Source organism: Ostrinia nubilalis, chromosome 20, assembly GCF_963855985.1.
Source record: "Ostrinia nubilalis chromosome 20, ilOstNubi1.1, whole genome shotgun sequence".
NCBI lineage: Eukaryota > Metazoa > Arthropoda > Insecta > Lepidoptera > Crambidae > Ostrinia > Ostrinia nubilalis.
In genome coordinates, this window is record NC_087107.1 from 5,025,922 (window position 1) to 5,044,409 (window position 18,488).

The window sequence follows — 18,488 nt, forward strand, 5'->3', positions numbered from 1 at the left end:
TCAAATTTAAAAGGCAGGCGATTCTTAAACGAAACGGTATAGTAATTAAAATGTAGAATTTACGGCAGTTTGACACGATAAGAAATTTCAATAAATTGTACAGCTTGATGTTGCAAATCTGAAGACGAATGTAATAACATTGATGAAGCATAAAATCAATGAATACTAAAGCTGTTGAATAAAACCTAACGATAATAATTATCCATTCAAGTCTAATAACTTATTTATTAGCGCTCAACATTACTTTTCACACAATTATCGATCGTAACGTTCTGACTGAACCTATAATTTATATCTGAAGCAATTATACTATCATATTGTAAGGTCAAACCGTTTTGCTACACCATATTGGTGGCTATATTATGAATATGTTGATCGATTCATAAAAGGCCGAGGCTACGTCGTCTCTTGATAACCTTCAGTATCAAGTGACTGAATACTGGCTCTTTTTATTCTATTTGCTTGTAAGCCATCTTAAACGACTCTATTCTATATCGTTATTTATTGATTCTTCTTACATTTCTTTCCATCCATTTAAGAAGATTCTTATGCATCAACCTGACTCTTAATAAAATATGATAAATCATTCAGAATGTTCTTTGATTCAAAAGGCACTATTCCAATAAGGTAGCACACGTCCCAAACTCCCAAATATAGCTCTGCCTTCAGAACAACATATCAGTTGTCCATGAAATGGTTTGGCAGCTTCATAACTTAATTTTTTGCTTCAAGATTATGCTCGGTTCCTCTGCAAAAACGTTTACTGCAATGATGATGCAGTTAATTTGCTTGTATTATAATAATGGTCATTATTCAAAGCTACTGTATTTGCTACAAAGATCTAGAACCTAAATACATACGTATCGGGGTCACCTTGTGCAAATACATCAGCATCTACCTACGTAGTATATGCATTGGTGCGAGGATTGTCGACTACATATTAATGGACATTTCATTGATACGAGGGAGTTGCATAAGATCTTGTCTACTTTAATTTGTCTTTCCTTACCTGTCGCCTTTCTTTTCGTCATTATGACTATCCATGCTCAAGATGATGGAAGCTTTTCTAGATTTGTTTCTGTTACGAACAACTGCATCGAAAACGCAATATCTTTCCAAATGGTTTAAGAATTTCGTAATTTTATTTCTTTGATTTTATTCCAGACAACCCTAAATCAGAAACAACCTTGTGCTGCAGTTGCACAAACATTGCTCTATTGAAGCAAGTGCCATTTTCCTCTGACCCCTTTACATTCGTCGGATAACGTTAACAGTGTAACCAGTATAACGTTAGCTTTCCGTCAATCACTGCTAATTTACGAAAATGTACTTTATCTTCATTAACGTAAGTATTAGTGTCTCCAATATTCAAAAGACCTAAGTTGAATACGCGTCATTGTAAATCATGAACTTTAGCATGTGAATAGAGTTCCTTTTTGACTGGTCTAAGTCTAGCTAAGTAATCATTGGTGCAAATAGTCTTGCAATTTTGACCTTGCCGCACTCTTGCGCATGATGAAGCTGACAGTTCCGTAAAGTATGGCGACTGCGTCCCGCCTTGCAGGTATCGTATCATAGATAATCCAGTGATTTGTGTCTTCTTTGTGATAACGATTTATGGTTTCCACTTCGAGATCTATTTCATGGTGATTCTTGTGGTTTAGTGGGAAGTGAGCCAGATCTTATTTATGTGATTTCAACTAAATAAGTGTTTCATCTAGCCCTTTTTTTTATTTATTAAACTGTCATGTTTCGTTATAATATCCTCAGTGTTATCAATTGAATTACGCTCTCGTGACGTAATGTAGCAATTACTAAGTCTTACGATAGGATTAGTAATATCACGTAATCTCTGGTACAATTTCGCAATTTTCATAGGCAATAGAAACTTTATTTCTTATATGTAATTAGATTATAATTAGCAGGTGTGCAAGTTTTAATTATATCGTCACGGATATCTTCAAAGCAAACGAAACAATTGTTTCATAATAGACTCCGCCTAGATCGCTTAATTACTTTTATAATTGGAAATGAAAGCCTAATAGAGTCTTCAAGAATTTGAAATTTAATGTCCAGATAGATTTAGTATCATTTCAAACGCGATATCTTTTCGTGTGCGATTATTTGGATGACCAATCATGAGTCTCGAAAGTTTTTGTGATGTCCAATTAAATAGTTAAACGATAATTTTCTAAAATTAACAAATAAAATAATGTCTTTATTGTCTGTCAGTATCAGTATCAGCTACGATAGAACAAAATTGACGGATAAGTATTCTCCAGCTGATCAATAAACAATATGAGCCGTGTTGACATGCGCGAGCGCATCTTAATCGCCGACTTAACGATTTGTTTGCTTTCTCCCGTCCTCGGAACCGAACCCGGACCCGTCTCATGTTGTAACGACCTGTTATGGACACGGGCATGTTCACGTTCGAAAGCAAAAGAAGACACTTTTCCACATATCAAAATGTAGAAAACATGATGGCGCACAAAGACAGTAAGAATGCACTTAAAAAGGGAGTGCATTGTGTACGTGTACATGATTTGAATGGGTCATATTTAGAAAGTCAAGGTATTTTTGAAGTAGGTATTCGAATCGAATTCCAATTTACATACGAATCTGCATCAATCGTATAAAAACTTTCCGATGTTTCGTGTATTGCGAATTCTAAAATTTAACACCATGCATTTGTAAAATTGGAGTCTTATTTATATCATTTGTATGATTCGTAGCTCTAGAAAATTCCTTTAGGGTTTTTTGTGCTAAAAAATCCGGTAAATCGTTTGTTGCATTTCACGGTTGACTAGCTCTTCCTATCAATGGCTGAAAAGTCTGCCGAACTTTGGAGCTTGCAAAAACAGAATTGCATTTTTTCCTACTGCCTTCTTCACGTTTGTCTGCCATCTTAATACCGTTAGGTATTGGCCACCCGAAATTGCATTTCTGTTTTTTACTGAGCTTTTTCCAATTTTGTTATTTTGATGAAAAATAACAAAAATAGGATTTTTTTAAACTATCCTGATACGGAACGTCTCCTTTAGATTTACTTTTGCGCATGCCGAATGCTGCACTCGTGTCTCGTATTGCACAACAAAATACGAGTTCTAGTTATACGCTTTTTCATGGTTTCCATGAAGAATTCTCTTCCTGTATCGCTTGACTCTGGATCCATGCAGGTTTCATTCCATGCACTTCACAAAAAATCTAATATTCAACCGTTCATGTGCCATTCGTAACGCGGTCTCATACTTTTATTTTAAAAAAATGTTGCGGTTTCTTATTTCATTTTTTTCAGTTTCAACATTGTTCTCCTACATTTTTCCGTTTTCATTTTTACTCCTCTTATGTTCTTCTGATTAATTTCGTTCTGAGTCCAATGACAGTTTAACTTTCCTCTGGGACAAACATGGCCTTCCCTGGTTGGGTCAAGCTGTAGATCCTGGCTACACAGGAGTTGTAGCGGTAAGAACAAGAGGTGGGAATACTCCTCTAGACCTGGCAACAATATCCACGGCTGTAATCAGATCAGATGCACTAGCGACCCCTGCAGTAGGAAACGGCAGTAGGTCGATTGTTTGCAAATTGTGTTCCTCTCGGTTGGCGGAACTAAATCGTTGTCTCTCAATCAATTCGTCATCTGAGTCACCGTCATCGTCATCGGTATCTTCCGGGGGAAGGAGGGGTCTAATGATTTGAGAAAGTTCGAAATTGGAACGAGCTTGTATTGTTTTCATCTTGTTAAAATTCGAATGTGAGTTGATGCTCAATTGTTAACGTGATGACGTTTTTATAGTCTTCTGCTAATTAAGTTATCGTTTTTTGTTTTATGGGCTACACTGCAGTCATATTTTTAGCGATGGCGTGATTTTCAGAAAGTCTTAACTTTTGCTATATTCATTTATGAAGAGGAAAGATTTGATAGTTAGTTTGTATTAAAATTAGATACTGGATCAATATGAAAAATTCTTTCACTATTAGAATCCTACATTATTACTGATGAACATAGGCATAATTTAGGCGGTAGGTACGAAGTGTGCGTCAGCTAGTATAAAACAATAAAAATAATTTTCATTGAAATCCATTACATTTAATACCATCCTGAAATCTAAAATAAAACCAATATCACGTACCTACATAATGTTACCGTGATCCTTGCAAGATGTCTCCAACAAGGAAGATCAAAGTGAGCGTATGCACAACTGCGCGTGCGCCGCAAATTAGCGAGTTTACGAACAGCCAAGTTCATGGACCCAGTGACATTTAGGACGCTATTTCGGTGACGCAGCCCTATCCTATTGCGGGGTTCCGACTGGCTAGGGCTGTGCGTGTGAGAATTAATTTTTAAATATACTAGCAACTACCGTAATACCAAGCGCAGAGCAAGAGGAGCTGACAGCGGTCACATTATCTATTTGGAATATTCTTTTATCTTATGTTGTAAGCATGTTTAAATTTAATTAAGTCATATTTCTATTATATTATCAAATTCTTTACTTTATTCTTTATTTTACGATACTTTATTTATAATTGACTAAGCATGATCTAACAGGATTACCTATAGTTTTGTCATGGATACATTGTAAAAAAAAACTGGTGAATCTTATCGAAAGGATAAAACTAAACTGATACCTACTAATTTTCAAGAGCCACTTAATAGAAACGTTCATTTTTGATTTGATATAATCTAATTTTTCATTTATGTTTAGGCTTTTGCCAGCCCTACATTTGCTACAAGTGCAGATACCCCACTTTATGGACATACAGTACGAGCCTTCCCCGGTCGATGTCGGTTTTGTCCTTTTCGGTACGCCAGCCGATTTCCTGCATTGTCGGGAATGCGTGCCGTAAATCTCGCGGTTATATCTACAAAACAAGCAGAACTAACGGATTCAAAATAGCTAGTACTTACTCGTCTATAATCATACATAGCACGGTTTGTTCGAGCTCGTATTTTGGTTTGTTTAAACAGTGACGACAATTTCTACTACTGATGTTGATTTATTTATTCAATACGCAAAACAGATTATAATTGAGATTTCACAGATTATGTAATGTAAATACCTACATAAGACTTAGGCCGAGTTGCACCACCTAACTTTGACCGTAACTGTAACGATAACTGTTGTTTTTTGAATGGAGTTTGACAGACTTTTGACGTTTGTTAAAGTTAAAGTAAAATGGTGCAACCTTTAAGGGCTGAATTGTAATTTATATCATCAATAATTGATTTCTCTTCAAGCTTTTTATCAAAGAAAATCATGTTCTAAGTAAACCTATTCTGAACAAAAAACGTTGAATATCAATAAAATTTCAAATAGCATCATTAAATACTCAATGCTAAAACTTAAGAGAAAAAGCGTATGAATAGCAGTTTCTGTCGCCATACGCTATTCAATGGATGAAGGTAATCCTAAAAAACTTCACTTTCCCACCCATAGAAACATTCATTTAAGGCTTGGTATTTCTGCTAAAGTAGGTATTTCGCGCTGTCAAAATCTGCGCGCCAATGATATTATAGAGCTATAGATATGTTACGTTCATAGAAATTACGATTTTAATCCGTGCCGAGCTATTCCAAATTGCACACATTGACAAATGTAACTGATAAGTGAAACAAAAGATACGAAATAGCACGCAAATGAAAGAGATAGCTATAGTTTTAACGATTCTGCACTAACTAATCTATGTCCGCAGCGCACGCATCCTTATCGCTCTAACGTCAAAACAAGATCGCTTTCTCTTTCTTAACTTGAACATGGCGCATGGCGTCTTGATTGTTTGCATAAATAATTGAAAATATAAATACTAAATAATTTTGCATAATCACATGTGGTAAGAGATCCCTTGTATTTTGTTTACTTTAGAGTCATATTTGGTACACTTTAGAAACACACACGATGGCATTTTTTATTTATTTTGGTAAGAACACAGGAACTTAGGGTGTGGTACGCACGCGATTGCTCACGACGCAAGCCACACGAAGACTAAACACAAGACGTCCCAATTGGGACGTATTTGAGTATTCACAGCGCGAGCGCTTATAACATATCTGCTTTTGTTTTTATATAATATCATTGCTGCGCGCGCAATACTTCGCCGAAGACAGCGCGCCAAAGAGCTCTCGCGGCTACACAGTATAGAAATACGCAGTTTAGAAACACGCAGTTGGTTAGGTTAGGTTGACTTCCTTCCGTTCAAGCGTCACACTCACAGCACTTTCTAATACAAATCAAATCCAAGTGATACAAATTAAAACAACTTTCAAAATTTTTGGGAATATATTTTAGAATCGAATAAATTTAGAATATAACTGCCAAAGTAAATACGGTTCAAAGAGGCGTGGCGTCACCCGACCTTCCGGAAGTTCCGCGCCGGCTAAAAGAATTTCAAGATTACGTCACCCGACCTATCGGTAGATCCTCGGGAGCTTGAGCGATTGGAAAAACATTTTATGATCAGTCACTCGTAGTAGCGATTATTTAGAGCTTGGATAATAAATTATAGTTGTTGCAATTCACGAAACTTTGCATGAGGTTAATTACATTAATCAGTACACGCATCAATTTTGTTCAGTCTTTTTGTTTATTAATAAATAAAAATATCATACTAAAATTGCATACATATTTGTTTGTATTGGTCTGGGTGTTTTCTTTCCATAATTTATGTATAACGTATGTGGGGGCTCTAACGGGGCTCTGTATCGAAAATCACTATGAGCAATGAGCATCATACACGGTTACCTGGAGTGCATTACAGCAGCAAAATTTTTATAAATGTTGTGCTTTAGAGAGTCGAGAGTATAGCATAATTAGTCCATCGTGAGCAGAAATTTGTCCACTAATAGCAAAATTCGTTCAAATTATAGTTTTAAAGTTATTAGGAAAAAACAGATTTTGCTGGGGTAACGTTTCAAACATTACCCTGGCATTTTTTTTTTAAAGTCGTTCTATCCCGGAACCAAATACATGGATAGATAGCTCTTGTTGCGTAGTAATTTGTCCACGAATAGCAAAATTTGTTCGTGTTCCGGTTCTCAAGTTATTTAGAATTTTGCTGGGGTAATGTTTTGTGATGTCCCAGATCTCGTAAATGGCTCAACGCAGAAGTTTGAAAAAAAATACCAATGATAGACCTTGATATGTCCAAATTAGTTCAAACATTAGTTATTGATTTTAATGATAAACACCAGTGTAATTAAAAGATTTCGAAAATAAGATAAAACGGATTTGTGAGTAAACCAGTACTCTTACAATCGAATAAAAAGGTGTACCCTTGGTACCCTTTATAACCACAGTAAATATAAATGATGTGGCTTTGCGCAAAAGAGAGATTTCAAGAAATCTAATTTTATATAATTTATTTTAACAGTCTTACTTTCGTGGCCGAATACGCGATTCCCTTATAACAAGGGAACATGGCATACAATGGAGAAATTAAAATGTTCCTTGAATAAGCTATCCTGTTAATTTCAGCTAAAGCCAGCCTTCTATAAGTAGACCTTTAGCTACAGACCTTAGACAGTATTTTTGTGAAAATTCTTACGCATGGTGAGGGAAGGGACGCTCTAGACACTCAAGTCTACAAGGAGTCACATCAACTCCAGTTTTAAATCCGTTGACATCTGCTTCATCTGCCATCTTTTTGGTTAGAAGATTCTTCCATCTTGCAGCGTAGACCTTTAGCTGCAGACCTTAGACAGTATTTTTGTGAAAATTCTTACGCATGGTGAAGGAAGGGACGCTCTAGACACTCAAGTCTACAAGGAGTCACATCAACTCCAGTTTTAAATCCGTTGACATCTGCTGCATCTGCCATCTTTTTGGTTAGAAGATTCTTCCATCTTGCAGCGTAGACTTTTAGCTACAGACCTTAGACAGTATTTTTGTGAAAATTCTTACGCATGGTGGAGGAAGGGACGCTCTAGACACTCAAGTCTACAAGGAGTCACATCAACTCCAGTTTTAAATCCGTCGACATCTGCTGCATCTGCCATCTTTTTGTCTAGAAGATTCTTCTATCTTGCAGCTTAGACCTTTAGCTACAGACCTTAGACAGTATTTTTGAAACATTCTTACGCATGGTGGAGGAAGGGACGCTCTAGAGACTCAAGTCTACAAGTAGTCATATGAACTCCAGTTTTAAATCCGTTGACATCTGCTGCATCTGCCATCTTTTTGGCTAGAAGATTCTTCTATCTTACAGCTTAGACCTTTAGCTACAGACCTTAGACAGTTTTTTATTATTTATTTGTGTCAGTGTGCTCTTCTAAAGAGTGTAAGACGATTGTATGTAGGTACTATTAAAATGTAATTTTAACTCATTGGTTTTGTCTCATATTTGAGGAATGTACTATGTATCATGAGTAGAGTCTTCGTTTAAAAGGATGCGAACGATTTAAATTTCAATAGGTAGACAAAATTGATAATTCTTAATTATCAAAAATTTAAGCTTTCTCCAGTAACACTGATATTATTATACTGTGACTCATCAAAGTCATCATTGTCAAAAATATTGACAAATCGCGAACTGTCACGGCCAAAAAACTGACACGCGTCCGTCCTCCGTAAGCGCCACCGCGCGACTGATTGAGATTGTCCAAGCCGTCATGGACGATTTTTTCCACATTTTTTAACATTGTAACTAAATAAGACGCAATATAAAAATTTCATCCGTTAAAAGCCCTCAAGTTATTTCTGAACTTTAGTTTAGTAAAAGATTTAGAATCTCAAATCGCTTATTTTAAAAATAAAACCATAAATAGAAAACGAATAGAGGTAACTTTGGGAATTTATTCTATCGAGTCAACTTCATCAAATCGTGTTTCCATCCGTTAATAGCCCTAGAAAATATCCTCAACTATGCCCAATAAAAATCTTAGCCTATAATTTTACTGTTTAGTACCTCAAAAATGAAAAATGAAAACCTCATTTTCGCCATTTTCTCTGCTACCCGGCCTTAATTTGCTCGACTTCGTGCTTTGCAATTACGTTGCTAATTAACTCCGCGGATTAACTTTTTTGTTGACTGAAGCTTTTCAACAATACTGTATTCTTTTGTGAAATGATGAGTTATTACATAGTCAAAGTTTTTATTTTGCAAACTAAACTATACAATAATACCAACTATAATTTTATTAGTAATCTGTGGTACATCAAAGTTTGACTCCTTCTGTTGTTTATTTGCGTTCCTATTTCAAATTCAATCGATCACTTTAATCATAAAACCGTGCCCCGTCCTTTAAAACCAGCCAGTGCTTCCGATATATTCGCATAAAGCAAGCAGCCACTAATGCACTCGATATCTCGGACGGTAATCGATATCCGTTCAATTACACGATATTGCCATGTTGGAAATTGATCAGCTTTTCTTCCTTTGCTAGATAGATGTTAGGCAATACCTCAGTCATGATTCTGCCTTATCTAATTTCTTATTTGTTATCATTAGTAGCATTTTGTTCTTCATTAGCGTTTCTCTTTTCCGTATTGGCAACGACTCCCATACACTTTTATGGGTTTTGAATTGCACATAAAATTTCTTCAAAATAACCGGTTGCTTCATTACCGGCATCCAAAATTAGTTAGTTGTTAACCTGTTTAAACATAGCTCTCTACAAACTTTAACTCTTTACACATTTCTTTTGGGCTCTGACATGTTTTTGACTATTTTTAAACCAGTTGCACCACATTTATTTGAGAACCCTTCCCATTTACTTTTAAATGATGGACTCGTCAGGTTTATGACATCCATATTTCCTGTAGTCACTCACATCTATCTACGTTGTCGTAACCGTCTCATTTTTGAAGTCTAAGCACCAAGCTGTGGATTAGTAGTTTATGTATTATAGTGGTAGAATTTCCTTCATAAACACGAAGTCAAATGGCAAATATCAGAAAAGAAGACTATAAACAGTCCACAAAAAACATGACTTCTACAGTTGATGATACAGAGCCTACTTACATCAGACTATTGCATTTTGGTTGCAAAATAGCATTTGTTGCGACTACATAGGATACACCAGTGGTTAGCTTGATGTCTTGCACTAAAACATAACCCATTTGCCGTTAAACAAGATTCCAAGAACACGGCACTGATTGCTGCCATCAGCTACCATACACATACTAGGCCTTCGCTGCCTCGATGATTTAAGTGCCCATAGAACACATACCATAAGAGTACCGTTAAAAATACGCTTGTTTACTTGCACTGATGCGCCTGCGATGCATGTAGGTCGTTCCTGCACTTGTCTATGTTAGTAGACTAATCTACGTACCGTAATATCAACAGTTGCCAGAACGCATTTAGATCTATTGTGTCAGTCGACGCTTACGTTATCAGTATGCTCTAGAAATTAGGCTGCCTAACTGGTTCTGACCTTGGTTTTTAATGAAACTTTTTCACAAAAGAAGGTCGTTTATTGTATTCAGTATCTAACTATTCAGTCGCCTTGTTATTGGCAAAAGAATCCATTGTGCAGTAACGGTAAACGTACAAATTTCGGCAAGGCACTTCAAGTGCTTCGAATATACGGCTTCGTGGATTAATTTTCGGTTCCAATTTTCAATTCGCAATAGCAACGAGTTCATTTTCCATTGTGCAAAGTTATATCAACATTATCCAAATCTTCATCAGTTTTTCCAGATTTGGAACCTCAGTCTTAAGCCCATAGCTACAAAACTCACAAAACTTTGACTTAACCGCCATTTTCTTTTGTCAACAGCTGTATCAGCAAGATGGTCGGCTCTTCGCGTAGCAGCCACACGGCGCGGCGGCGCCCGTCGTTTGAGGAGGGAGATCGCGGCCCTCCATGGCACTCTGGACGAGATATGCGAGCCTGGAGACTGTGCCCTGCAGCCCCACACCAAGGCACAGCTCAACAGGAGGATTGAGGAGCTAAAGGTAAGGGCAATAGAAATGAAATTACAAAAACAAACCATTTTTTCTTGAAATAAGGTACAAATAATGTAAATCCTACCAACACAGTGTGTGTGTTACCACCATTTTACCACTATTGTGTGCTTACAAAAGACTATTAACTAACAATCCTTTGTTAGGATAAGTGATAAGCATCACACACAATCACAATCGCATACAAAGGCAAATTAGCTTTACTGGCCTACTTTTTCCAACATTGCGGCTACTTGATTATTTGGATACCTACTGATAGCGGTACAGATTGGTTGCTTTTTTATTCAAAAATATCAAGGCAGCTAACTGCAGTCTGCACCTTAGCCACCAAACAAACTAAGGGTGGAGAAGCGACTAAGGGAGAAAATTAAATGTGCTTACCAAATAGTCCCTAACTCGTTTGGCCAGCGTAGGCCTAAGGTGTGAAGGCCAAACCTCTATTTCCTTCTTAAAAGCGAGTCTTGTTCCAGCAGTGGAGTTTAAAGGCAGCGCAGCAGCAGCAGACGAATGGCCAAATGGCCTTTCATAGAAATAACATAGAAACCAGTAGGTGTCGCTGCGAGCCTGCGACACGTCGTCTGCTGCTGCCTCATGTCGTCCGCTTCCAACTTGTACCTTAAAATATGAGTCACTTTTAACATCAGGTCATGTTAAAAGTGACTCATATTTCAATACCCAAACTAACACGCTATTTTTTTCGCAGGACCGGCTATCTCGCCTCCTAGAATGCAAGGTGTCGATGCTGAAGCTGACGGTGTCGGTGCGCCGAGCGCTGGGAGAAATGGAGAGCGACGACAGCGGATTAGCTGGCGAGCTGTCTGGATTGCTGGCAGCGTGGGATGATGCTCATCAACGGTAAGATAATAATTTATTTATTATTTTATGTTTTGTGAAGGAAAAGATGCTTTAGGAAAACACACAAGATAGTGCAAATTGAAATACGAAACTTTTGCTGCAACAAGAAAGTACTCTAGTAAGAATGTGAGAGACTGCTATACCTATAGAACAGAGCGGCGCGGCGTGGTATTATTAAATCACGCATTTAAAAAATGACACACAGCGCCTCTTCTGTTTTTGTTAATGCTGAACAGGCGTCTCTTTGACCCTAGGTCGTAGTTTTTATATTCTATTTCCAATCAACTTATTCCCAACATATTTTTTTATATTCGATTAGGTATGACTTCATAGCCGACTAGCCAACTAAGTATTTTAGATGACGCCTCTGCTGCGTGTAGTTGCTTCGGCTTCGAACTTGTCTAGTCTACCTTATTTCTCAAATCAATCATAACACCCTGAAAATTTTCTCCATTTTACATTTACAAATATTTTTTCCTATTCCAGCACATCCAACGAGCTACTGTCCCTTGAAAAGGCAGTATGCGCGTGGGCTGAGTGGGAGAACGCCCTCCGTGACCTGCAAGGCGCCCTGAGGGGAGACCTGGCCACACTGGAGGCCTTGAGGGACAAGGGGGCCGAAGTTGGGGACCAGACCGAGGTGGCTGCTCAGATTAGGCAGCTGGCTGCTTCACTGGTGGATAAGAAAAAGGTAACTTTTAACTTTATTCTGAGATCAAGCTAGTTATTTTTTCGAAATTTATTTAGTAATTAGTTAGACCGCTTTTACAATGGGGCGTCAGAAGCGCGACAGCGGCGTTTTTTATAACGTAAAGGCAGGCATCCACTGTCATATCATAGTATGAAATTATCGGCAGCGCGTCTATCACGAATTCACGACTCGCGCGTAATAGTATGTCGCGCTGCTATAGTCGCCTAAATGTGAAAGCGCTCTTTGAGAACATACTTTTTAAATTAAGTGCTATTTCAATGTTCAATGTTATAGAATGCGTTAAGTTAGGTATTCAAGTAGGTAAAGTCTAAACTTCTAAAATAATAAATTATGTTTTAACGTTATTAAAACAGTACTTATTATTATTCTGTGTTAAAACATAATTTATTTAAAACTTTAAATGAGGGCAGCGTTTACATTTCCTTAACGAAATTATTATTATTAGTAGTTAAGGCGCTACCTCGTAAAAGTTTTCGGCCGACTGAATGCCTCGCACACAGAGGGATAGAAATATGATTTCTCAGTGCGAGGAAAGGGACAGCAATAGCGCGCGCGGCGCGGAATAAAATAACGTAAGCGACAAAAATCGGAAATCATGTATTTATTGAAAAACCAAACACTATTTAAAGAAAATAACTCGACCAGTACTTAGAATATGTTATTACCTTACCAATATACAAAATTTGGTATTGAAATATTAACCTATCTGCTTATAAAACGAAAAACCGAGTAATAGAAGGGTCATCTTTGGATTTTTTTTCTATCGAGAAAATTGTTTCCATTCATGTTTCGGCTTCGACCAGACACTAGATTTATTAGTCAACTATGACATATTTCAAAATAAGAACATAAGTAATAAGAAAAGTACGATTAAAACTAATTCTGCGCTTCTTTAAAACGCCCAATATTCGCAAGGCATCACCTTAACTTGATTTATTATAAATATTAATCCGTGTATTTGACATCTTAATCATTTTTAAAGTTCTTAATTTTAATTTCAGTAACACGTTCATAATATTAAAGATACTTGCCGCAGCACCGGTATTAATTTCCTTTGGCTAATTATAGCGATCGATTAAATACATCGATAATAATTTTAATTTTATAGCAATACAGTTTCTGTTTACACAGAGTGTTTTTAATAAGTTTGCAAAAACGTAATATCCGCTGAATAAAGAGTCTTATCCCGCTTTCTCATTTTAAAACCTGGCAACCCTAAACAGTTCCAATACCGTTACCGTTATCGCGCTATAAATTCCAGATACAATAACTAACGTGTTAATTTCCCTCCAGGGTGGTTCAACATGCGACTCCTTGTCCGACTCTGGCATCTCCGATGGCGACAGTGAGGGAGCCGGCGGGCGCGCACGTCGCCTGAGCGCGTTGCGCGAGTTGGCACGCCGCTTGCAAGCCGCGTTGGCTCCCAACTCACCTGCACACAGGGCTATTGCTAAGGTAATTAATATTTAATTTAACGACTAGACTAATGCAAAATATTTAGAGCACTCTTTTAGTGTGGGAATACCACTAGTCTTTCTTTGTTCGTTTGTAGACATAGCTGTTCTACATACAAAATGAATCATAATAATGAACCTGCAACTTGAAATTAACGTAGAAAATATATTTTTACAGCGTATGGAGCAAACTGAGAATGAAGTGCGTATACTGCAAGAATCTTGCAGAGCACTGGTTGAGCAGAGCATTCCTGACCTTAAAATTGAAGAAGAGTAAGTGTACATTTCTGAAATAGAATCACAAGTTGAATAGAAACGTTGTAATATGTTACTCATTGATATTTCTATTTCAGCAGAGATCACAGTATTAGCACGGTGGCTGGAAGCAAGACCGGCGCTGGTGACCCAGATTATAGCCCTCGAGGTGGCTGGGTATGGCGTGTGCTTCGCTCGTCGCTGCCTATTCAACTCTGCCTCGTCGCCTTACTACTGGCAGCTTGGCTCGTTGAGCGACCACGATGCTGTGATGCCCTAAACTCGCTCGCTCAAACCCTGACTCCTCAGCTCCGTTATGTTCGAGGACCCCCACCTGTCTGAACACATAAAATGTGTTTCTTTGTGATCACTAGCTACATGACTAGCTATTCGCCTAACCTCGCTACTTAGAATTGATGCGAGGTTACTGGCAAGTTGCTTTAGCACTTCCAATGCTATGGTTGTGATATACATCGTTGTGATGAATGTCATCTTTTGACATCTTCGACTAACATTTATGGGTTTATTTGTACCCAAAAGTCGTGAAATGATGATTCCAGGCATATGAAAGTAGAAGAGAGGATTGTAGGTTTACAATGGTATACCAAGATGATTGCGTTATGAAATATTTTTATTACTAACTATTGAAGAAGTGAATTGTTGTGGCTAAGTAGAAAGAACTATTCGATGAAATATCATTATTACTAACACGGTATAAACAAAATTTTATAAAAATGTATGAAGTGTGACGTTTTAAGAATTTCGTGGTAGATAGATTCTAATACAGGACATATTTTGTCAATACTAACTTTATAATCATAAGCAAGTAAATGACGCAATGAAACGGGAGTTAAAAGAGTATGATGATACATTTTGAACGATTACTAATATTTTAATTGATGGAACTGGATATGATTGAGACTTCCTTAACATTAGACAATCTTAATTGCTCACAGCAAAAAATTCTAACAAAAAAAGTGTTCCAAAAATTCGTCTGTATCAGATGAAGTTCAAACTAGGTATAACCTATGTTTTAGCATTAGTTTACTAACGGTTGACAAACAATACTAAGTTTGTATGTAGACTAGAAGCATGCCTATTTTAGTACAATTATTTAATAGATTACTTAAAATAGGTGAGAGTGCGCTAAGAGTGAAAGTCAACTATCAATGTACCTTGATTTAGTTATTAATATCTTTGAAATACCCGACACTTGTCTAAAACTCTACATGACTAACTACGAGACCACCTATATGAAATAATATATTTTAAATATTTTCAGGTGTGACTTTATAAATAAATATCATAATTATGTTCATCTAAAACATTAGTGGCCTTATTTAGGTAATCTGAATAATAAAATAGGAAGTGAAAATACTGAAATAGGAAGACTGATTTAACCTGCATTAGTTGAATAATATCTGATTTTCTAATTTAGTAATTTGTATTGTTGGAAAGTTATTTCCTTATTGATTTACTCAACTACCATATTTTGGTATACATATTTAAATATTATACAATATGTAGTTGTATGTATGCGAATACATAAATTTATCTGAAATTGAAATATTTATTTATTACTGATTTGGTACTATGATTATTCATAAAAATAATATCTAAATCTTTTATTTTTCAAATGTTTATTTATTCAAATTATAAAGTAGTATATTATTTTAATTTGATATTATTTTTGTTATTTGTTTATTTCAATAATGCCAATTGAGGCCTGTTTTTTTCTTGAAGCATCAAAATATCTTTAATTACGAATAGAACATAAAATTATTTTAAACATGATTCACAGATTACAATATTTTTTCCATAAATGATAACACATTTATTTTAAAACATTAACATTGTTTCTCAAAGCGTAATAATAGTGAATGCTTCTCAAGTTAAAAACTTACAATACAATAATAAAGTTAGTTAATAATTTTATTATTGTCGCAATGGACCACCAACCAATATAAAAATGTTTAAGTCTTATTTTGACCTACAAGAAAACTATAATATTGGTTTTATTTAATAAACATCAAACATACAATATTATTATGTATGTTGTTGTTTGATTATGTATAATACATTGTTATTTATTCAAAATAAAATGCATCCCTACTTATTTATGTGACAAATTCCATAACATAATATCTTGAAGAAAAAGAAGTTTGTAATATTTTTTTCTTGAATAATGCCGTTAGTAAAGTTCTACTACAGAAGTAAGTAGGATCTAACTCTAAAATATAAAATAATTTTGTAATAATGTATTGTGTGAATTTTATATACCAGGGTTCAGACAATTATGTATTCAAAATTTTTTTGAATAGAGTTTCGGCTCATGATAATATTTGATTATCATCATAATAGCGTCCTACTTGTAACAAAATGATATACATATAAACTGCCTTTATGTGTGATTGTAGTGTGGCGCATTCTTGTATGAATAAAATTAACTAGATTTAAAATTTTGAAAGTCTTTCTCTATGGTTTGCAATTTTGTTTTTGATAATAGCTGCCCCGCAATATTTTGTGCAGGCAACTTTTTAGTCGTTTTTAAATACTTTTAATGAATAAAACCATAGGGAAGGAACAATTGAATTATAACATTCTATAATTTCATGTAAACGGGCAGTTAATGCCGCTGTAGTGTGTCATATTTCTTTTAATTTTATATTTAGTATAAACTAGACAATTGAAAGAAAATAGACATGCTAATAATGTGCATTTAATTTTCATTTCTTTGCAAGGATGGTTTAAGCATAATAAGTAAATGGTTGCATAATGGCATGTTGGCTTTTGGAACGGAAATAAAATGTTGAAAATTTTAAACGATTTTTATTTCAATTAAATCATTTTATTTGCTACATGGAAATTACATAATATAAATTTATCTAGAGTTGAAAGCCTAATTGGGCGCTATTAAAAAAGCATCAGTCATGGTCGTCGTGGCGCGGTAAAATGCTCCGGAAACAATGCCAGCCAGTTCGATTCCTGGTGGAGAAATTTTCGAAACACTATCACAAAACAGAAACAGAAATTTTAGAATCACCTCTAGTTCATAAAAAGTCTACTTGGTATTACATTAGAATTCGTACATACCTATACTTCGTAACTCTAATTTTACTGCAAAATATTTAAGTCAAGTAAAAGGCTGCCCTGCAAAGTAAGGCTTATTCCACTATTCCCCATTGACAATCCCCGTCAACGGGGATTAGTGAACTTTTTGTTCACTATTCCCCGTTAACGCCAATTGGAGCTTATAATGTTAAAAATAAAATCCTAATATAAAGGGGAAAAGTGGAATAAGCCCAATGCAACAGTGCCAAGCATTTTTTTAAATCGAATTTTGAAGGGGAACAGGTCTGCACAATTTTAGGTATAATTTTGATTCCAACTTGTAGAAAGATAATTATTGACCTTTACAAAGTTTAATTTACTTAAAATGCGAATCGTTTTCCCAAAATGCTGGTTTAATATCTCATATTATTTTCAATCCAATCCTACAATTAATAAATTATAGCCTGACCAGGAACATAAAAACCCTGGCATAGAGGCGCGTCAATTGCATTTGATAGTGCAACACTGAGTACAGTCGTACCTGTGTTAAATTAATAGGCTAACTTTATGTATCAGGATTCAGCATTACGGGCTAATTTGATATTTTCATAAATTAACGAAAAAATATTATTATAGGTAACCTGGTTTAAATAAATTAAATGAAACCATCAATCGAGCTGGTAGGATTTATTTTATTATTCATCAATAATCAAATACAGAACTTCAATATTCAACTGCAATGTCTGCTCATGAACGCTTCAAACTCGGTACTTCATTATTCCCAATTCCATAAAATTCAACACGAAAGTGACAAAAATTTTTAAAATAGGTGGTTGAAACAAACCACATCTAATTTTCATAGTGGACTGTACTATACGATAAACATGTCAGTCAATTTGACAACCTTTGTCGGAAACATTATTCAATGAAAATATTGTCCGAACCCTTAGTATTTCTCTTCGACAAATACTTTAACACATTGTGAACCACTTTTCTTTCACGACTATAAAAAGATTTTAGCAATTTAATTCACAAAATCAATTGCGCACATTTAAAATAAAGTTTGTTTACACTTTGACAGCAATAGACTGACATGCAAGATGGCATGTCAATGAAGTTTTCAGTTACTGTTGCCATTAAAAGAAATTAGTACCATTAGTTTCCGCAACATGGCGAGGGTTTTTATGTTCCTGGTCGGGCTATATATCAAAATTATATTCCTGTATAATACCTTTATCATCATTGTCGTAACG

The 18,488-nt window shown here is 35.7% G+C and overlaps 1 protein-coding gene across 1 annotated transcript in view; it reads left to right on the plus strand.

The window, feature by feature from the left end:
* Positions 1 to 17,007, plus strand: part of LOC135081863 (klarsicht protein) — a 39,721-nt gene extending 22,714 nt beyond the window's left edge. The window contains exons 7-12 of the mRNA XM_063976646.1: positions 10,721 to 10,899; positions 11,612 to 11,763; positions 12,250 to 12,454; positions 13,769 to 13,930; positions 14,108 to 14,202; positions 14,283 to 17,007. Of these exons, the coding sequence (XP_063832716.1) occupies positions 10,721 to 10,899; positions 11,612 to 11,763; positions 12,250 to 12,454; positions 13,769 to 13,930; positions 14,108 to 14,202; positions 14,283 to 14,526 (1,037 nt within the window). The 3' untranslated portion in view covers positions 14,527 to 17,007. The remainder of the gene's footprint in view (positions 1 to 10,720; positions 10,900 to 11,611; positions 11,764 to 12,249; positions 12,455 to 13,768; positions 13,931 to 14,107; positions 14,203 to 14,282) is intronic.
* The last annotated feature ends 1,481 nt before the right edge of the window (positions 17,008 to 18,488 follow it).